Here is a 23,777-nt window from a genome sequence, read left to right as displayed (position 1 = left end):
ATCCCTGTTGCAGAGTATGAGGTAGTGACTTCAAAAGAAATGTTGCTATATTAACCACAGTTCTGGGATTCTGCCTCTATAACTTTCTAATTCCATATTAACATTTCCCTTACCTCTCGGAAAGACTCGAAAATTTCAGCAATGTGACAAGCACGCAGCCATCACCAGTTATCTTGCCTTGTACCCCATGCAATTACCTTGTGAAGTCTGTCATCTCCATCATGATCATGCACATCTTCTTGGCAAGAACGATGATGTCATTGCTTGTGTCATCCCATATCTCGATCTCAGCATCCAACTTGCTCTTCACCTTCTTGAAATCAGCCACTTGCTCGGCAATTTTCTCCTTTTCTGCCTCGGGCAGTTGAGTCATCTTAGCCTGAAATGTGATAATTCAATTTAAAATCACTCCTCTGCAGAGGCAGCATCTTAGGAAAAAGCATTCGCTACAGAACATTTATACAAATACTTCATTTAAAATCAAGAAACCTAGAGTCTACGTCATTCAACCTGAAGCTTCCTATTGGATTCAAATGGAAAAACTTACACGATTATAAATATTTGCTCTCACGCTACACAATTACATTTGAGGGAAGAAAGGTAGACATTGGTATCTGATGTTTTAATTCTCCTTTATAAAAATAGTCTGCTACTATTCTTCTAGTATGTCAAAATTTTAAATTGATTACAAATGAACCTGAAATATCACATCTGTTTAAATGCATATTCTTGATTTACTTTGAATTTTATTAATAGAACACGTCAAAAGGTAAAGTTAAACAAAATCTACTTGAAATGACACTATGTGTGATACTTAAGTGTGTGTTTATGTATATATACATTGTGTGTATATATACGTATATATACATAAACATATAGATCCTTAAGCACTGTGTGTACATTTATAAACAATTGCATGTGCTTATTTAAAATTATAGACGATATATAAATATATATAGTCTATGCCAAACATCCAGATCCATGTTAGCATATACACTGTTGCCATGGAAGAATAAGAGCGAAGGGCAGGACTTATGAAGGGCATCCTCCCTCATTAGCATACCAGGCCTAGAGGCGCTGTTCCAGCAGCAGACATTACCTGCTTTGGCATGATAGCACTCCGTGACTATGTTACAACCTTAACAGCATGCAAATTGCATCTTCCCATTGCATCTGAAATGAGGCTTTGGTAGGAAACCATGCAAACTCAAACACCACCGAACTCTCAACCTCAGCTCCTGGAATTTGTCAGTTTTGTCAAGTAGAAAAGAGAAAGAGAGAGAGAGAGAATCCTGTCGTGAAAATGGTTTGATATTTCAAAGACCATAAAATCTCATGAAGCTGTCCTTGAAATATATTGTTAAATAGTTAGATCTAAGTCCAATCCCAGCAATGCACACACACACACATTCATACACCTATATTCAGACACACACATACATACCCAGATAGTCACACACACAAATACATTCATACACAATTACACAATCAAATCTAACACATACAGACATATGTATGTACACAGACACACACAGATACCTCCATGGACAAAAGCACATACACATATATACAAATTAATACACATCAGATATTTTTTAGTAGTAGGTATATGTAGGTAGATAAGGAGGTATTTTGAAAAGGGCAAAACATGAATGTTGAAGATTTTTATTAGACTGTTTACATAGAAAATATGATATCTATGTGTGTTTCTGGATCCTAAGGAATGGGCACCTATTGATGGGAAAGGAATATCAGAAAACTTTGTGATTTCCTGAATATTAGGTTCAAAATACTAAAAACATTTCTCATTGGATCAATAGTGTATAATAACAAAAAACAATCTTAGCTAAATTCCTTTAAAGACTAAGGTTAAAATTCTTGGGACTAGAATTTTTTAAAGATTTATTTTATTTTTAATTATGCATGTGTGTTTGTGTATGTGTGTGTATGTGGGGGAGGTGTGCGTGGAGAGGGTGCAGGGGGTGTTTATGTGTGGATGTGTTTAAGCACATAGGTGACGGTGGCTGTGAGGGACCGAGGTGAAAGTCCCCAAGGAGCTGTTATGACTGCATCTGAGAACTGAACTCAGGTCTTCCTCAGGAACTGTGCCTGTTCTTAGTCACTGAGCCATCTCCTCAGCCCAGAGGCTAGATTTTTAATTATTGTGCTTTACAATTTTGCTTTCTTAGCAACTGAAAGTAGTTTTTTTCCCCTCTGCTTTCTCTCTTAGGAAATGTGTCCTACACAGGGTGTTAAAAGCCAAACAGCTTTTACTATTGCTGGCATACGGCAAGGGACATAAATGAAGACACAGTTCACTACTACCGGAATCAAAAGTAATAACAAGTATGTTAAGTAAATTGTAAGCTATCAACCTGTTAAACGAGCTTGGAAACAGAAATAGGTTTTCTCTATCTTGAATACTGGTCATTATTTTCCTCCTCTAGTAAAATGTTTACACAGTCATGAAGAGATCCAGCAGAGGCATCTGTATACAACCTATATCTGAGAGGCAAGAGAGGTAATGATTCTATGGTGTTGGCTGTGCTGAATGTGTGTTGGATATGTTATTATTATTATTATTATCATTATCGTCATCATCATCATTATTAGCCAGCTTGACACAAGTGAGAGTCATTTGGGAAGAGGTGCTCTCAACTGAGAAAATGTGTCTATCAGATTGACTTGTGGGTAAATCTGTGAAGCATTTTCCTGATTAAGGATTGATGTGAGAAGGCCCGGCACTCTGGGAATATTGCAGGTGCCCCTGATTTGTACAAGAAGGAAGACTGAGCTATATATAAGGAGCAAGCCACCAAAGTATCACTGCTCCATAGACTCTGCTTCAGTACCTGCCTCCAGGTTCTGGCCCTGCTTCAGTTTCCGCCCCCTTCCCCACCCCCCAACTCCCTCAGGGATGGGCAGCTAACAAGTATATGATAAAATTAACCCTTTCCTCCCCAACCAGCTTTTACCCGTGCTGTTTTATCATAGCAACAGTAATGACAAGACACCGATTACCAGAATAACCCATGATGCTGAAGTCTATAGCAGAATATTAGTGAAAGTTATCCACTAATGACATCATAAAATATTAAGGTGGGGATGTGGTCAAGGGTATTCCAAGTTCTATTCTTAGGAATGTCATTGATCTCGTATATGATATCTAGCAAGTCCTCCATCCACTTAAATAAGTTTCCCCAAACAGAATGCCAGTAACTACAACTTCCTCTCTCCTCTTGAGGGAGCCCAGTGGATGACTGGACGATATGGCAATGGTAACTGCCACAGACAGGAAACTCGTAGCTTACATCCAACAAACTCTCAATTCACACGGTGAGTTACAATCAAATGACTTTGGGCTCTGACAAGAGAATGGTCAGAGGTTGAGCCAGAGTTTGTAAAATTGAAGGTTCTGGTAGATTCTAGTTTTTCTGTGCACAGGACAGAAACAATAAAGAATGATTACATTACTGCCTGACACTCTAATTGAAGGGTTTAAGAGGATCTATGAATAATTTATAAAATATCATCAATCAATTTCAATCACTAAGAAAATTTAAAAGTAAAACCCAAGAGAATACTTGATGTTGAGGATTCCGAATTTTAAAAAAAAAAAAAACATGCTTTTTGTATTATTTTGTACATGGTATGAAAAAAATAGGAATGATGCTTAATATAAATAAGGTCAAGTAGAAATTCTAACATATATAGACAGGTATCTATAGGCCAAGGCTCAGTGTCTACAAGAAAGAATTCTGATACAAATAGCTTTGTAGGTTCTGCCACATAAATGATACCGCACTATGTATTGATTTAGGGGCTTAAAACCAAAGACGATGAAAATACTTGTCAGCAACTTGTGCCAAATTCTCTCTAGGCACCATTTCTTTATTTGAGGTCCCATCTTCATAAAAGCCATATTAGGTAAGGACTACGGTTATTCCAGTTTACCCATGAGGAAAATAAATATCTCTAAGAGACTAAGCAGTTTAATAAGAGTCTAGTGTCAGGCAATGTTTGAACTTGGATTCAAATCATAAAGTGTAGCCAGGAATTCTTCTTCTATTACCATGGCAACAAACATGAATAATGTCACCCGAAATGCACCAAAACATCCACACTGTCCATGAAGGTATCCTCCAACACATGCGCTTCTCAGAATCAGCTTTCCCTCTGCATTCTCCACAGCTTCCTTCGTTCCTAGAATGTGTTGAGTGTCACATACTTAGAAATATTTAATCACAGAATAAGAAAAAGGAAACCTAGTCAAACAAATCTACATCTTTGATTGACGTTTCTCAGAATAAGTTTGCCATATGGACTAGAAACCTCATGAAATGCAAACCTTGCTTTTCTTTATTCTTCTGTTCTGCTAAGGGCACCCATCGTGGCCATGGCGTCCGCCACATTTGTTTGTGTGGCCATCTCATCTTACGTATTTCCAGCTCTACTTTCTGGCATTGATCTCCTCTTTCACTGAAATGTTTACTTCAACTGTACATTTCTAAACGTGTATTTAACAGTATAAAATAGAAAAATATTTAGGTAATAAATTTATCATTGGAACTATTTTTAATTATTTATTTTTATGTTTTGAAATTAAATTACAACAATCTCCCCTTCCTGCTTCTCCCTTCAACACATTGTGTATATCCCTCTGTGCTCTTTTTAAAATTCATGGATTTTTCTTTCATTAACTGTTGCTACCTATATGTATTATATATACATATATATATATATATATGTATATATATATATAATTTCTCTGGAATTATTTTTACAATTAGAAAAAATCTATGACCCCAGCAACAGAACCAATAATACACATCACTGAGGCACTGTATGCCTTTAACTATCTTTATCTAATGATCTCCTAGACACTCAAATTTCTGAACCCATATATAAATAACCATGAATTCACAATCTATGAACTCTTGTATTTGCTGTTCCATGTTGAGAACTCATATCTGATCTGCAACTAAGTAATGCACATATTTATGTTCTGCTTGTTGACCTGCGTGGATGGTACTCCACTGTGTACACAGGACAATACTCTGCTGTGTGAACAGGCTGGCATTTCGCTGTGTAAATGGAATGGTACCCCACTGTGTAAACCAGACAGCACTACCCTTGGTTAACTGCAGTGTTCCAATATCTTACATATACAAGCAAGTACTTCACGATGCAAACAGGCCAGTTCTCCGTTGTGTAAACAGGATGGTACCCCTCTCCAAACTGGATGGTATTCCATTTTGTAAACTGGATGGCATTGTACCGTGTAAACAAGCAAGGACTTCATTACTTTACTGTGTAGACAGACGGGTATTCCACTGGCTAAACTGGACAGTATTCCACTGTGTAAACAGCACCGTTCATTTTGTGTTTCTCATGGTTTTGAAGATATTACATTTTTCTCTTTTATGGGCAATGAGTAATCCTGGTTCCTTCTTTAGCAATACATCTTCTAGCATTTCTTTTGTGTATATAGACAGATGTGAAACTGGAGGGTCACAAGACATTTAGTAATCTTTTCTCATTTCTTTTTCTTACATTCACATTCTCCATGCCCTCCAGCTAAGCAATTCTGCTTGTTGTTACATATAAACATCTTCAGGTATATCCCATTTAGTATTTTCGTATCCTCTTCTCTTTCTTCATCTTTGTTGGGCTAAGTTCTATCTTCTTTTTAGGCCCAATTTAACAGTACATAGCACTTTCTTTTTCTTCCCATCTATGTAGAATTTAGATTATTCTACCATTTTTTTGCTGGTAGATGTTTATGGTGTTCTTTGTTATAGTCTAATCATCAATGAAGACAAATATACAGCATCCTAAAGCAAAGTCTTTAAAGATAAAACCACTGTTAACAATAGTTTTATATTGTTTTGATTTTTGATATTCTTCCCTAGAACGTATGTTCTCTGAGAATAAGAGTGTAATTGATAATAAATAACTTCACTTGGGGGAGTTATTAACATGACTATCTGCAAGCTAGCTTGTCCTGGTAGAACAAGCCATAATCCCAGACACTTGACAGGCCAAGAAAGGAGGGTTTTCCTTGGCTATAGAATAAATTCAAAGTCAATTAGCTAACTTTATAAGATCTTGATTTAAAAATCAATATAAAAAATATGGGATGCTGGAGAAATAGCTCAGTGGTAGCTTAGTCCAAATGCATGAGAACCTGACTTCAATTTCCAATAAATAAAATCAACAATCCAAGACCTAAAGAAGCATATGTCCACAATATTGCATGTACAGATCTTAAACTTTTCTCTGTGGCTTACACTGTACCCTAATATAAAGCTTCTACAACCAGGAGTATTTCAAACGTGTCTTCTAGATTTTTTTTTCTGTCAACTTGTATATTTTAGTTTTCATTATACTCATCATTTCTATACAAAATGCTTTCCTGCTGGATAATTTTATTACACCTGTGGAAGGTAAGGAAAGATCTGGGAGAGAGCTTCTTGGTTACTGTGCTTGCTGTCCAATCAGGACTGGAATTCAGATCCCAGCACCCACTTGTCAGGCCGGATGCTGCAAAATGCCTGTTACTCTAGCTTCAAAGAATCTTATGCCCTTTATTGACATGCTTATACACAAAGAAATGGGAACATCTCCCAAACAGACCCACAAATAAAAAAAATAAATAAGTAAATAAATAACCATTTTAAAAACAAAGATAAGGAGAAGATGTCATAGAAGGAAAAAAGTAGGAATTTTCATATAGATCTTCACTCAACTTTAATGTTGACTAGTGTGACTCATATAGCAAGAAACTTAACCATTCTGAATTTCAGTGTATTGAGCAATAATTAACTCACATGAGAGTTTTGTTCTGATGAAAGCTATGTGCATGCATATAGAAAATAGTACCAGAAGTATACAGGTCTTTGTAAGTGATGCTTACTGACAGAACACAGAAGATATTTAAACTAGCCTAAAAGACTTTAAAAATCTGTGGAGGAACAGAAGACACACTGTTCACTTGTCCTGCCCCACAGAGCCAAGATACACACCAATGTCAAACTGAACAAATGAGTCTCACAATCACGAAGACCACAGAAATGCTAAGTTTGTTATACTCACCTCATTACCAACAAAACACAATGACATATTTCACACACTGTACAGCTAAGGGCCTGTATGACCCAGAGAAGGTCAATGGTCTTAAAATATTACTATTAAGGATTGGAAGAGATGTGATATTTAATTTTAAATATAAGCCATTCTATTTTTACTACTCTACTGTTTTCCTTAACTATAAACATTTTTATTGACAATTAATTCCTAGGTACATCTCATGACTTTATAGTAGCCTATCCAAGAAACACAGATTTAGAATTTTATTAATGGAAATATACAATTTAAATGATCATAGTATGTTAAAGTACAGTAATATACATGTCACAACCATGGAAATTATATCCATAGAAGTCAAGTGTAAATCCCTCTCTTGTTAAAAACATGGCCTCTCAAATATTCAAGTATTTTTACATTCTATAAAACTGTTATATGTGAAGACAGTTTGTATCTAACTTTCGGGGAAATATAAAATTCACAAAAGACATTTGGGTTATAGATGGAGAGACTGAACGCAGGCTGGATATCACACAACATTAGGGGATGATTATTGAGTTTATTCAATATGACGGTATCCATAATGTTTGAACTTGACTATAATAATATTCAGATGTGAACGGCTACCATGTTTTAAATTACTTTGAAGTCTTTTGGAAAAAACCCAAACAGTGGAGCTATTAAATATCTCTTCCAAAATCAATTATCAGTACAGGAAGAAGAAATCCTGGCAAATAGTATTCTTAAAAGGATGCTATATTACATGTGTTACAGTCTTGGTGAAGTTAGTAGCATGAGGCAATCACTAAAGCCCTGATCAGCTTCTCTGGGGAAACAGGAATACTGTATTTGTCTTCCCAACAAAGCGAGGTCCACACAGTCTCAGTACAGCAATGACCTCATCAGATATGACTAGCTATGGTTTTTTTGAAGCCATCTATATCTTTCACACTTACTTTTTTAATCTTTTTCTTATCTCTCTTAATAACAGGCATGCACTCCTTTCTGAGGCACTCTGTTATGGTTTTGGCATTGCTAGCTATTAGGCAATTCTTCATGTCCACTTTCCTTTCTTGCTATATGACAGCCTGGACTCAATACTAGGGGACTGAGAGGAGGGTATTCAATCTGCTTTCCACAAGATGGCTTTCGTTCCATGAAAACAATCATCAGATGCTGTTAACTGTACCTTTTCTCTCATTTTCTTTTTTTTTTTTTTACAGTTTTTCATTTCTAGACACTTCTTCAAAAGTATCTTTCTTATCCACGTATTAGACATCAGGGTTCCTTCAGAGTTACCACTTGTGTCTCAATCCTCTCATAAAGTGACTTCCAACTGCTGGATGAACCCTGGCTAACCCTGAATATGGTCCTTTGTGCAGGCGCAATGTTTACTCTTTTAAGAGTCTAAAACTATTCTATAAATTACAGTAAGTGTATATATATATATATAATTTACTTTTATTTAATACACAACAAAATGTACATTAAAAACTATAACTACACCATATCCAAATGCCTGCACATTAAATTATTTGAACGCTAGCTGTTGCAATTGTGAAACTAATTTAGATGCTATTGCATTGTGCTTCCCGAAGTCATTAGTGCAGGGTGTTGATACTTGCCTGTGCCATGCAAACAGACAGTATATAAATTTTTGAGCAATTCAATAAATAAATATTGGGAAGACTGTAAGCAACTCAAACAAGCTCTAGGAACCCACTCATTACCGAATGTAACTCAAATCAAATTCTCTTCCACTCTGCAGATAAGTTTAGATACCTGAATTTCATGCCCCAGTTTACAGTAAATTGGTTGGAAGTAGACAGGGGACGTGTTGGTATGAGCACAAGGACAGAAAATGAAACAGGAGACGGAACTGGGGGATACTGGAGATCTGCTAGTTTATACTTGAGCTTTCCCGCCTACAGCAGCTCACCCCAACCCAGCGCTCTATTTCAGCACAGTGTTGAGTTTCATCAGAATTGAGGCCATGAACCACCTTCAGAGAACTTCCCCAGCATTAAGTGATGTCTGCCAGACAAAGTTCTGTACTGCCACACATGCTGACAAAGAGCTTGCAACGGTCCTGGGCAGAAGATGCACACTTTATATATTTAGGATTTCAAACTATTCAAGTAAGGAAGCATGAACTATAATTTGGAGACAAATTCCGCTAAACACTTTATTCACGTAAGTCATGAAAAGCTATATAAGTACTGTCCTACTAAAAGAGGCATAATTTAAAAAAGATTTAGATGGTTACTATTTTTAAGCACATTTTCTTTGTGTTTTTACATTTTATTTTTAAAATAAATATAACCATATAAAGTGTATATGTACACTGAATTAATAAGTAGATATGAGTATAATAAACAAATTTTTCCAAAGTTCAAAGGAATCTAAATTTTTCAATCTTTTTCATGATATTTTGCATGGTAAAGCAATATTTTAAGGAAGCAATATATAATTTTAAATACCCATGGCATTCACCTACACATAAATAATTCTCATATTGTATTACATGTTGGTATAGTTTAATATTAAGATATGGGTAAAGATAATATGATTGCAACTATCATTTTATTTAAGATAATTAAAATACCTGTAGACATTCACATCGATCTTTGAGGGTTATATGTTATGTACATGATTATGTAACATATAGATTATGAAGTATCTAAAAATGTTCATGGTATACCATCTACTTATCAAGTTACGGGTTTTAAAATGTAACATAAAATAGCTTATGCTCTAGTGGAAATTACACAAACATTATTTCTTGGTGACTCTGCTCACCCAGTAATTATTGATGCATCTAGTCATTTGTGACCTAACTTCCACAGTTGTACAAGTTTTCATATTTTGATAATTAAATAAATTTAAATCAAACTGATTTCTTACAGTGAAAATTTTGAAATCATTCATGAAGTTCGCACACATTGAATTGAAACTGCCCCTGTAACCATTTTTCTTTATCCCTACCTTTCTGTTCTTACTATCTCATACATTTCACTTGATATTAATATTTGACAGTTAGATGCCATCAGGACAATTCAATATTTAAAATGCCATTAAGATCATCTATGTCTATCAGTTGTGTATTTGGCAAAAATCCATCAAAATATTAGGGGCAACATAAAGAGTCACAAGAAGAAAATGGAAACAAAACTTCAGCCTCTCTGACTTAATCAAGGTAGAATAGAGAGAAAAAAATGGTTTCTAATATTTACAACAAAGCAACATAACCTGCAAGCCTTAGATTTTCACATTTAACAAATTAAAGTGGCTACAGTGTACACTGGGCCCACACAAGACTGGTTCAATCAACAATCAGTTACAGAAAAGGGAAGACTTATAGATCCCTGCTCTTTAATGATGGGCATTGGCTATTATTAATTGTGGTGTTTTTTGCTGGATGGGTTCTTTAGTTGTTACCAATGGCTGCAGTCATTGGGTAGTTCCAAAGCCATGGTCATACAGATGGCCCTGGCGGAACTCAGTGAGTTACAAAACAAAATGATTTAGATATGAAAGTGTAAGGAAGCGTTGAGTGGAGTCTGGGGGCCTGGGAGATAGAGAGATAATACAGGTTATAAGGGTAAGAGTGCTCATTATGCACGGGTACATGTATAAAATCATCTAAGAAAAGTCACTTGATTAAAAGTTAAATATTGGATGAGCACTGTCAGATAAAATACTCATGAGCCTATATTTAAGAATAAATAGCAAACATTTATTTTTTAAAGTAAGACAATACATAAAGAATGATGCTAGAAGAAATCAAAAAGAATACTTTAAGCAAGTAATGTTAGCCTTAGCATATCTCAAAATTCTATCAATAAAAAGTACTTTAAAAGGACTGTCAGACAAAAATGAAATATTAATTTTGAAATGTGGATTTTCTATTTTATTCATTATGATTAACATAATGCTTGTGATAGAGAAAAATAAATGATGAGTGGATATGGGAAGGAGGAAGCAGTTAGACAAAGAGTGGATATGGGAAGGAGGAAGCAGGTAGACAAAGAGTGGATATGGGAAGGAGGAAGCAGGTAGACAAAGAGGCAGAAAGAAGAGGTGTATCATGACTGGGAAGGTACCAGGTAGAACCTGGTTAATGTTTGTGGGTGTAGCTGTACCAAGGGCCACTTATTCATTTGCATGATGCATGCTTCAAATATACCCAGAAAATATCAGCACTTGTCTACATAATGAGCAAACGGTGAAACACTGTGAATAGTTTCTGAATGCATAGCATGGACTAATATTCTACAGCATCTTCTGTGATGTTTTGCTTTAATGTCCAAGGATAAATGAAAGTGGACATGAGAGTCTCCAGACCGTTATGCATTTTATATGCTATACTGACAGTTCAAGCAGTCACAGATACACATTTAAGTGCTGAATTACTACACAGACACAGACACACAGACACACAGACACACACACACACACACACACACACACATATGTGTGTGTGTGTATATATATATATACTTATACTTATCAATAAATATTCATGCTACCAATAATTGTCTGAAGAAATGCCCCAAGGCTTGATAAAAATCTAAAATTTACTTCTTTATGCATTTCATCTCAATTAAAGAACTTCTCTCTCTACGTGACATGCGGGTAATTCAATTCCAGTTTTTATACTTCTGTTAAGTTATTCTAGATGGAAAAAATTCTGCTCTCCATATTCGTTGAGTTCCATATGGGCAAATTCAATCAATCATGGTTGAAAATATTTATATAATTACATCTTCCCTGAAATGCACAGGCTCTTTTTCTCTTGTCAAAACTACCTGAGCACTGTAGAAAATTGACTATAATATTTTTAGTTCATTATATGTTTGCAATTATTTATAGACAAAGAGAATAGAGGACACATGTAGCTAGCATGTTACCATGCTGCTATTTGAGACAGAATATATGAACTTCTGTAAATCTATGTATCCACAGTTTTCTTGAAATCTATCTCACACACATATCTGAAAAAATAACTATCTACATCAAATTTCTGGCACAGTTACAGCCTCAGACTCGAAATACTTTAAAAAAATCCCTTTGTGGATGTGGGATACAATAAAATACTGGGCTGAAAGAAAAACATGCAGCAACAGCAACAACAATATTCTAAATTTGTCCATATGGCCAGAGTGCGTGAGAAAATTAAATAAACAAAACATAATTCTTTCTGTCTGCTGGACGTGAATTCAGAGAGGCAGGCATCTGGGCCAGAGCAGTACTTAGCCGCAGACAAGAGTTCCTCAAGTGCAATCCCATTAGGGACTGGAAATGAGATCATCCACTGAAGAAGCGGCAGCTGACGAGAGTTTTAACTTAGACTGTGCCGGCACAGAGATGAAGCTTTGTCTACAGATGAGCACCAAAGGGAAATAAACCTAAGTCTCCAATTAGTTAGGCTCTCAAAAGTACAACTCCAGGCTACTTGGAGCAAGCTCTCAGAAAGATGCACACCGTTTCAAACGCAGCCTATGTGCAAACACCGCACAAAGAAAATCTATGGTAATTGGAACATTTTCAAAGCAAGAGATGCGAGAGAATGATTTTTTTGCCTAAGGTTCCCAAGCAGGGAGTTTCACAGGCTATGAACAATGTTTTCTGGGTTTTCGGGTTTTTGTAGTAGAATACACAGTATGTTTGCAAATCATTCTGTTTTACACATGGGAGTATGTAAAACACATCTACAAAAAGGGAAAAGGAAGATAAAAACCTCATCACCTAAAAACTTACAAGGCACCAACATCTCCACATCATAACATAGTTCAGTTAGCAGGCCCATGAGATGTCTTCATCGCATATAGCACCACATACTTTCTATCATATTCTACTGGGTAGAGACCAGAGATCCTCCTCAATATTCCATGCAGTATGCTAGCCAGTATTCCAACAACTATGCCAAACATGTGAATGATGAGAAGTCTCTTCTCACAGAGATGCTTTGTGCAGAGATGCTGAACCCTGACTCAGAATGACCTCAGGATTTCTGCGGATCGAACAGGTAGAACTCACTGGTGTGCTTATCTGATTCTTGATGTTTCTCTTGCTTTCAACCATTATCAAGGTAATGATAGGTAACAGAGCTACAATGGGGAGATCTACGCTATCACACAGGATTGCAAAAGCTGTTCTGCAATTCTAGTACTTTATCAGCAGGGATATGGCTTAGTAATTTGTATCTAATCTGAAAGATGTTAGATCAATTAATTATAGTGTTCTTTTTTAATATCAATAAAAAGTAATTTTAGTCAGTCTGAATGGAAAATAACAGCTACTATCAAAGGACAGAAAACATACCTTTTCTTAATACAAGGGTTTTACTAACATATGCCTTTTGAATATTCAGTAAGGGCATACAGTTTTCTATTAATTTAATTTATATATATATATATATATATATATATATATATATAGAGAGAGAGAGAGAGAGAGAGAGAGAGAGAGAGAGAGAGAAAGAGAGAGAGAGAAAGAGAATATGTGTTTTGCACACATGTGTATATGTACATCACATGTGAGCTCAAGAAACCAGAAGAAGATGTCAGATCCCATACAACTACAGTTACAGACCATTGTGAGCTGTCACATGGGTTCTGGGAGGAAACCCTAGGTCCTGTGAAAAAGGAGCCAGTGATCCAGTGATATTAACCACTGAGCCATCTCTAGATTCCAAAGTATTTTTTAAGCTGGTAAATTTAAATAGACCAGCAAGAAGAGACTTGTCCCCCTCTTGTATGTTTGCTTCGTTTTTGTCTATAAATCTAATAACTCTTGCTATGTTTATCTTATTGATAATTATGAGTTGTGAATTTACAAAGTACTCTTTTATACAATAGAGAATTAAAAGCTAGTATTTTATTTATAATTCTTGACATCCTTGCTAGAAACATCTACATGTGACTATTCAAATTACATTAAAATTTGAGAATTATAATATATAAACTTAGGATTCTAATGTCAGCATCTTACTCTTGTATGAAGTATTTCTGTACCTGTTAAACACAGCTTTATCACAGAATTGCATCTATTTCCTTTCTTGCAACAGGACCATTATATGTTATCAATGGCCTTTAGATGTCTTTCATTTCAATGGCATTTGGATATATATGTGTGTGTATATATCCAAAATGATATATGTTCATATGTATATATTAATTCATAAATGTGACTAAGTCTATATGTATATGTAACTACATATGGAGTGGTCTGTGGTGAATATGTTTCTGTCATTCCAAATATATGTGGCAAAAGTCTTAATGACTACAGAAGCACTTTGATAAAGATTTTCTGTGGTTACTAATATAGTAATAATATGTGTATAAACTATATCAGTTTTCTAAAATACCTTACTAACAAGGGCCATTCTATTTATTTTTCAAAATTAATAAGATAACGTTTGTTCTTATCCTTAGAACAGTGTAATTTATATTGAAGTATATTAACTATCTACCTGATTATAGTTTTGTATGCCTTCTGTATCTAGAGAAATCATTGCTGATAGAAGTGAGCTGTCAACTGTGCCCTTACTAAAAAGCCAATATTGAAATTATCAAGTGTCTACAGAGAAATTTGTTGATGATGAGCCCTGAAAAAGCAAATAAAGCAGAACTACAGCCAAAATTTAATTTGAGGAAGAAAAAAACAGTGAGTAATGGCTAAAAGTATAACATTTAGGAGACTATAAAGTTATTACAAAAAGTTATACATAGAAGATGATTTCTAGTCCAGTTTGAAATTTTCAAGTCTGCCTAGTTGACATTTGGTTTCCTTAAAGACCATTCAACGGATGTACTAAAATTTATTTATTTTACCATCTCTAAACAGCTCACTTCAAAGTTTTCCATATCAATAAAAATATCTAGAACATTTTCTCAGTACTAAGCTCCAAAATATCTTAAGTTGCCCATATCTCTTGTTTAGCTGAATGTTTTAAATCCAATATTCATCCTTTAGAAAATCTGGGGGGTTTGCACATCATGATATGTGCATAGCCTACAATTTCTAAACATTCTATTTCTGAAATATTAGTGGGAACCTCTATCTTTTCTCATCTTTATGACAGCAATGGCTTTGTAATCTCCCATTTCTTCCTCTGTCTCACCCATATTGTTTTCAACGTAGCATTCAGAATGGCATGAACAAAACATTACAGATCATGTCGTTCCTGGCCCAAGACTCTCCAATGACTCTATCATTTATTTAAAATTAAAGCCAATATCTTATACTATCTATGTGATGAGAACAGGCTTGTTTACGAATTTCAGACTTCCCCTGTGTAGTAGCCAATTAATATTGTCAGTTTGACTGGCTCTAAAACCATCTATGAGACAAAACTGTGGGAATGTCTATGAAGGATTTTCTTCACAGATTAGGTTGAGTTGGACAGAACAACTCTAAATGTGGGCATCCCTATTCCATGGAACAGGGCTTGGACTGAGCAAGAAGTCGAAGGCAAACCGAGTACCATCGTTCAGCAATCCTGCTTCTCTGGTTGTGGTTGTCACGTGACAAGTGAGACCATGATGTACTGCATACCCTCAGGCTTTGTAAACGCAAAAAAAAATCCCTTCCTCATATATTTGATTATGGTGATGAAAAAGCAACTAACACAGAAAAATGCTTCTGATGAGTGGGACTAACTTGACGGCGGGTAGTTGGGCTTTGCCAACTGGCTTGCAAGAGGACTGGGAGAGAGTGTAGAAATTGGGCTAGAAAATTCTTACCTGTTTAGAATGTTCCAAGAAGAGCTCAATAGGCCATAGTAGTAGGAGTTTGGAAGGACAGAATGCCAAGAGAGAGATGGATTGTATAGGCACTGACCGTGAGTTTTCAGATTGGGATATACACACTAATGGGAGATAACGTAAAGGTCAGTCAAGCCTTGTTCTAGCAAAGAATCTGCGACACTGATCTTGTGTTGTGGGACCTTAGTGAGACTGAACTTAAAAGTAATGGATTAATATGTTTGGTGGGGAATGTCAAAGACAGAGAGCATTCAGGATGTTATATGCCTTTTGAAAGGAGAAGAATGGTATGAAAAGTGTTCAGTCTGGTGAGGGCAAAGAGTGTGGTCAAGATGAAAGTCATAGATAAAGTGAGGTTATAGCATCTATAATTGCTAATGACATTGCGGCCATCAGAAAATATGTGCTCTATACAGGGACAAGAAAAGTAATGTGAAGGTTATTCCCCTTTCATCCATTTTTCTATTTGTAAGATGCAGATTCATTTGAAATGGCAGATCTAAACTGAATATGTAGCTCATGACATTCCCAGCTCAAACCAGCAGCCTAGATGAATGCTTCCCTAAGATTAGCACACACCAAGGCCAATGCATCTGTGAGCCAAAGCAGCAGGATTTGACAATGTTATCCACATGCTATTCGTTATTTAAGCAGAAAGATGTAGGAACTGGGGGTAGGGGCTTGTGTTGTCTTGTTCTTCCAAAGAACTCTGAGGATAAGCAATGTGGAGCAGGGTGAGATTTCCTGCAGAGAGGTCTTGCTCAGCCATTGGTGGGAAAATAGAAAAAGACAAGATCTCCTGAGTAAATTGGGAGCATGGGGACCATGGGAGAGGGTTGAAGGGGAGGGGAGAGGTGGGGAGTGGAGAGGTAGGGAGGGGAGAGGTAGGGAGAGGAGCAGAGAAAAATGTATTACTCAATAAAATCAATAGAAATGCAAAAAAGAAAGAACTGGTCAAGGCAAAACCTATGCTTCAATACAGACACACATATGTTGCAGACACTAGACTATGAAATTATCACCAAGAAAGGCTGTAGGTATAAAGCAAAACTGGCCCAAAAGAGGACTTAAGTCAACCTGAATAGCCCATGTCACCTCAAATACACCCTATCCTACTGATTGTCATACAAAATCCACTTGCCGTCTCTGCCACTTTGCATTTCTCTGTCTCCTAAGAGATGGCATTGACATTCAATCCCCAGTAAACCCTTCTTATTACACAGATGAATTCTGAAATTCATGCACAATTCTGAAGTACCTGCACAATGTATCCCTATTAATCAAAAATGTAAATGTAAATAAATGTCCCAGTATAAACAAGCAAAAGCAATTCAGACATTGGTTTGAGCAAAGGGTTCTTAAACATGAATATCAAAGCTCTGGCAACAAAAATTTAAAAAACAAAAGCAAAAACAACTGCAGCAAATTAAAAGGTTCCACATAGCAAAATAATAATAATAATAATAATAATAATAATAATAATAATAATAAGCGATAGCTCACAGTTTGCAAGAAAATATTTGCCAACAATACATATGATAAAGGATTAATAATTACAGGAACAAACGCTCAAAAGAAAAAAATTGAAGGACTTGAATATTTCCAAGAAGAACACAAACAAGTAGTCAAGAGGTACATGGGAATTTTATACCAAGAAGTACCAAAAACTTCATGACTTTTGGCCCTCAACTGAATTCTGACAAGCTAAGCTACCATCTTATCCCATTAGAATGATGGCCATCAGAATTGTTGGCAGTGGTGTGAAGAAACACAACTCATAGGTACTATTAAGTGCATTGTAAATTAGTGAAGTAAGCAATAAAAGAAAACAATGTGGAGTTTCCTCAGAAAATTAAGAAAAGTGTTAATATGTCATATATCAGTCTCACTTCTGGGCATTCATCTAAAATAATTAAAATCTATTTACCCATGAGCTGTCTACTTTTCCATGTTCACTGAACATTCTCTATATAAATTCAGAGGTATGAGATCAAGTGTACATTATCAAATAAATAGTTAAAGAAAACGCAACATTTGTACTTATACAACAGAATGCTGCTTAAAAGAAGTAAATTCTGTCATCTGAAACAAAAGTGATCACAGGCAAGATACACTCGTACAGAAATGCCACAATATCCTGACTTAATGGAAAGTCTGAAAGAGGAGTTCTCCGAGAAACAGAGGACAGAACACTCTTCACTATTGGTGTGAAGGATCAGTGGCTGAGAACAGGGAAGATACTGACCTTTAAAGAAAAGCTTCAATTAGAAAATAGCTACAACCTTGTGTAGGGGGGGTAGGGTGGATATGTTTATAAAGAATAGTTTGTATTTAAATTAAGAACTTTGTATATCAAAATTGTTGAGTATCTTTTTTAAAATAAACACAAAAATAAATACTGAGTGATAGATGTGTTAAATAATTAGAGTTAATCATCCCCCTCTGTAAATGTATATGTGAAAACATTGCATTGTATCCCCGATGTGTGTAAAGACTTAACTATTTTCCAGTTGAAGAAATAATGCTGCAGATTTGTGTGCCTTACGGAGCTAGGGATAAGAAGGCACCTGAAGGGTTTGGCAAAGTGACAGAGCAGTTATGGTCAGTGTTCCCTGGTATAAGTTGTAAGCAGCCACTCATTACTTTAGAGTAGTGTCCTAGCAATGTAAAATGAGATTTATCAGGCACACGTAAACTGCTAGGATGAAAGACCAGCTTGTGCTGCAGAACTGGAAACTGGAGTTCTTTAGAAACAAGACACCTCAGGATGAAGTTTTCCTTACCACCTGTGTGCATTACTTGTCTTGTGGCTGTGGCCAAATACCTGTTAAGAAACAGCTTAAAATGGGAAAGGTCTTTTTGATTCCCAGGGGAGTTAATAAAGTTTATCATAGTGGTCAAGGCATGTGTGGCAGGAATCTGCTACTTTCTGTCTTCAGTCAAGCGACAAAGAACAGACAGGAAGTAGGACTACTAAATAATCCAAAGCCTACCCCAGTTACCCAATTCCTTCAGCAAGACTCCACCTCCTAAAGGTATTCCAGAACCTTCCAGAACAGGACCACCTGCTGATTGAAAATGGGGTACATTTCACTTCAAGCTAGTATATCAGTCTTCATAGATCGCAAGATAAATGTACACCACACAGTAGCCTAACACTCTAAGCGTGAGAGAACTCAGACATGCATGCCTCCTTGTAGTAACAGCTTAGTGGATTAAACTCCAAATTAATAACTCAGAGTTCAAAGTTCAGTCTGAAAAACTCTACACTAACAATGAATGTAATGATGGGATGTGAAAATATTTATGTTGCATGTTTGAGAGAGACCCCTTAGATATGTGATTCCCCAAATGCTGGTGCAGTGTAGAACCCTACTGAAGACTAAGTATTTACTGATGGGGAAGAAACAGCTTCTGAGGAAGCGTGTCCCTCAGAGGTAGAGAAATGGTTGAGAGGCAGTCAAATGCCTAAATAACTGAGGTAGAATGAGGGGATTCTGGAAAGGAACAAACACGTGGAATACACAAGTAGGAACAGCATCTAAAGCTCTTTCACCCAGGGCAGTAATGAACTGAATTTAATGTTAATTAAAAACTGACACTCAGACTCAGATTTATTTTTCCTAAGTATGGTAGTTATCTTAGTGCTTTTGTTGCTGTAAAGAGACAACATGACCACAGAAACTCTTATTTAAAAAAAAAAACAACATTTAATTGGGGTGTCTCATTTACAGTTTCAGAGGTTCAGTCCATTATCATCATGACAGGGAGCATGGTGGGTATCGTCAGACATGTTGCTGGAGTAATAGCTGAGAGTCCTATATCTTTCAGGCAACAAGAAGTTTACTGAGATACGGGTGGTATCCTGAGAATAGGAAACCTAGAGCCCACCATTGCAGTGATACACATCCTCCAACAAAGCCACACCACCTAATAGTTCTACTCTCTATGAGATGATGCGGGCCACTAACTACCACAGTGGTAAATATTAGATCTCTTTGTAAACTTCATGTTAGTTTAAGGTAGAGAATGGGAGACAAAAATGACAGAAGGAGACAATGTCAGAACCTGATGCCAGAATGCAGGTGATAAATGCCAGTACCTGAACTAAAGAGGTGACCAGAATGCCCTTAATGCTCCCCTGAGCATGAATGAACTTTCAATAACTCCTCACTGGACTCCAAGACTCTCTATCTCCCCATAGTTAGAACACTTGCTTTGTAACAATTGGGACTGTAAATTATTTATTTGCCTCTTTAAGAAACAAATATTTTTGAAAGCTTCTTGCCCATTTTATAGTCTATAAATGGATTTTTCTACAAGGTAAGAATTGGCCATTTGATATCCAGTCAAACCATATTCTCTCCTGCTTCCCCCGAAGATGAGGTGCCTACCTTCAGAAGGCATATTTCATCATGGACAGAGAATTCATCACAAAATATTAACTTCTGCTGGTAGTCAAAATAATTAGCAAAGTTAATGACTGTAATTCCTATCATTTAACCTCTGAAAAATCTTCAGCCCATCTGTGGTTTTTGTTTTTAAGCAAAATTGAACACATACTGCATTCTGACTTTGGTTGTCCATCACAGTAACCTAGGTCAAAATCTTTATGAATATACAGCCTTAATAGCAGGCATTATTGAAATAATAGATAAACCTAGAACATTCTAAAGAAAATGGGAGAAGCAGAATGTGTTTTATGGGAAGCTATGGAAGTACTACAAAATTGCTCTTAGATTTTGGACTGAATTTGATAAACTTTTAAAATTGCCACAAGAGAATATATTTTGAGCAAATTTGTGGGGTAGATTAAGACATGTAACCTTCGAAACTATGTCACACATGCCGATGAACCATCTCTTAGCGGGAAGAGCCAAGTCTGTGTCTATGTGTAGGCAGAACATAGGAGAGAGGACTGCACTAGGCACTGTGAGCTAATGAAATAACAAATCTTGATACTAAGTGAGAATGTCTAGGAAAGATGGGAAGGACTGGAGAACCTTGGGGCATAGAACAGAGGTTTGAAGGAACCTGCTGTTCAGAAACCTCAGAGAAGGGTCTAGTGAAATACCTAAGTCCATAAGTGTTTGCCTTGCAAACATAAGGACCTGAATTTGGTTCTCATAACTCACAAGAAAACTGGCTGATATGAATGGTGTCCACTTGAGATCCCAGTGATGGGGAGGTGGAGACAGAAGGTAGTCAGTCGGCCAAATCATCTCAGTAAACTCAAGGCCAATACTACAGCCTGTCTCTAAAGTTAAAGTTAGATGACACCTGAGGTGGTTGCTACTGAACTTCACACACATACAACATGCACACACAACTGCACACACACACACACACACACACACACACGTTCACAGACAGTCTCTTGACTGAAGGCAGAAAGTAGCAGAGTGATTGAAAGAAGCAAAGTTGAGATGAAAAGAGACTGATGACCAGAAGTCACAGCCTTCTGTGGAAGGGCTGCTGCATCATGCAATTTTACCCAAGTCTCCTTGCACTGTTTTTCCTAATAACCCAGCTCAAATTATATCATGGAGCAGGTAATGAGGTCACGTCTCTTCGTGTGCTATGTGGTATTTCAGAATACATTTATATTGGAAGCATATTCTGATAATAAATAGGGTTTATAAAAACCATTCCATTCTTTATTTTTAAGTAAACCACCCATCTGTGACAGGTTTTTTTTTTCATACTCTCATAGCAGAGGACATTCGGCTAACTGCCTGTAGACAAGCAATAATGAGGTAGTTATTGGTATCACCAAGAACTTGCAGTGAACATCAGTAGTTTTTTTTTTTAACCCACCAAGAATCATTGTAAGATTTGATATGCTCCAATTCATTTGCTGTGTTGACATTTTGAGGTTGTGTCCAGTAACCTAGGCAACTGTTCTCGTTTCTCTCCTAATTTGCTTCTATTTATAGAGCTTATACGGATCCAATGGCCTCAAAGACATTTCTTTAAAGAAGAGTAGGTTTATAAGCTACAATACTCTCATGCATAAATATTAAATAAGTGATGAACTCACAAAAAAGGCTGCTGCAATTTATAAGGTTTGGGAGCCCTTTTAAAAGTGGCAGAACGCCATGCCGAAAGACAAGCAAACAATGGTTGAAATTAAAAATGTGCTTTATTTTCTTCATGCACACAAACAATTCTAGCAATTAGAGGCGACAGCTTAGGATACCTTCAAACAAACTTTTGGCCTCATTAAGTACTTCTGAATGAGTCTCCTTTTTACCACTCCTTAATCGTAAACAGACATGGTCTGGTATAATTGTAGGAGACAGGGCAGACTTTAAGCTCTACTGGCTTCCAAGCTGTGTGGGTGGAGGAAAGAAACACTGGGCACTTCTTGGGCTAGATGAAGAAAATTGCCATTTTTAAATGTTTCCTTGGAAAACTCTCTAAAGTGCCAGGATGAGATTCCCTGTCTTTTTTTCTTAACCAGTATATATCACAAAATATAGGAATTCAACTTCTGTGTATCTTTGAGGTGTTTGAGAACACCAGCATGAGACTTGCCTGTCTCCATCAGGTTGTCTCAACCACTTTTGCAAAAATATTTATGAATCCTCTTTTTTGCAAATGCAGCTTTGCAAAAGTGGTTGAGACCTCTAATAGAGACATGATCCATGGGTTGTCAAGCTACCAAAATGCTGCAAGAAGAAAAGTTTCCAGATGACAGGACTAGGTCTCCAATCAGTATTGAAAAAAGCAAGTACTTAACAATACTTGGATAATTTTCTCTGATTTACTCTAAGGAGTTTACTAAAGGTCTCTGTTTTAGCTCCTATATAGCCATAAGTGTTCTGGTATCATTGGAAATCATATCAAAGCCAAATTCCTTTTAAACTCTTGAAGTATCTCCTTATTTCTTACCCTTTTCAAAGAAACAAAGAAAGAAACAAAACATTTCAAAAGACTTTTGGTAATGGAATATTTAGAATGTTAAAAATTTTCAGTATTATGAAACAAGTGTCTTGCTGTACTTCACTAACTAGGGGATGAATGTTTCAGTGGATGCTTGAAGCTAAACATGGTATCAAATTTAATATTTATACATGCTTTCTTTATGTATAGATCTTATTATAAAGTTTAATTTAGTAAATTAAATTGATTGATATCAAGAAACAAAATAGAGTACTTGTAGCAATGTGTTCAAATTGCCATCATTGCTGCTCTTCCAACTTGGGGGCAGTATTAAGTAAAATAATGAAACTTAAACACAGTGCCGAAATGTTAACACCAATAAAGTAAGCCTGAGAATCAAGATGACAACATGGTTGCTAATGAGATGATGGTATACAGCAAATGGATGGGAAGAACAAAAAGTAATTAAACTCTCATGTAGGATGGAGTAATAGTGAGCACATATAATTTAGAATTTATGACTTGTTTATATCTGGAAATGTCCATTTAAAATTTATGAACTATGTTCATCTATGGAGCAATGAAATTCTAAGAAGTAAAATTATGGAAGATTATTGAGTCTTATAGTATCAGAATACTAAAAAATAAAGATCGATAGAATATACTCTCTGTGCCATGAATTGAATTAATTTCTCATATATACAATTTATTCTTGAAAACTCGCATAAAACAGATACTGTTAGAATTTTACAGATGAGAAAACTGAGACTCAGAAATAGAACATTTTAAAAGTCTATTGTTGTAAATAATATAGCAAAGACTTGAACTTTTTCTTCTGTTACTATAAATGCCTTATGCTTGACTTTTACATTATCAGCATTGCTAGAAGCTGAATCACTTTTCTTTGCATTCCCATTCCTACATTCTCTCAATTCACTTTATTAATCACCTCTAAATACATAGTCATCCCCCGAGAAGGTTTGAGAAGCATTCTCTCAGTTGCTCTCTTACTAATGCAGACACAATTTACTGAGCCTC

The 23,777-nt window shown here is 36.1% G+C and overlaps 1 protein-coding gene across 3 annotated transcripts in view; it reads right to left on the bottom strand.

The window, feature by feature from the left end:
* Window positions 1–23,777, bottom strand: part of Ctnna3 (catenin alpha 3) — a 1,405,098-nt gene that overhangs the window by 130,332 nt on the left and 1,250,989 nt on the right. For all 3 annotated transcript variants that reach the window (XM_048451587.3, XM_087898188.1, XM_087898189.1), the window contains one exon: window positions 198–379. In XM_048451587.3, coding sequence (XP_048307544.3) covers window positions 198–379 — 182 coding nt within the window. The remainder of the gene's footprint in view (window positions 1–197; window positions 380–23,777) is intronic.

Source organism: Myodes glareolus, chromosome 18, assembly GCF_982192425.1.
Source record: "Myodes glareolus chromosome 18, mMyoGla1.1, whole genome shotgun sequence".
In the NCBI taxonomy this organism is placed as follows: Eukaryota; Metazoa; Chordata; class Mammalia; order Rodentia; family Cricetidae; genus Myodes; species Myodes glareolus.
This window is presented reverse-complemented; position numbering and strand designations above follow the sequence as displayed.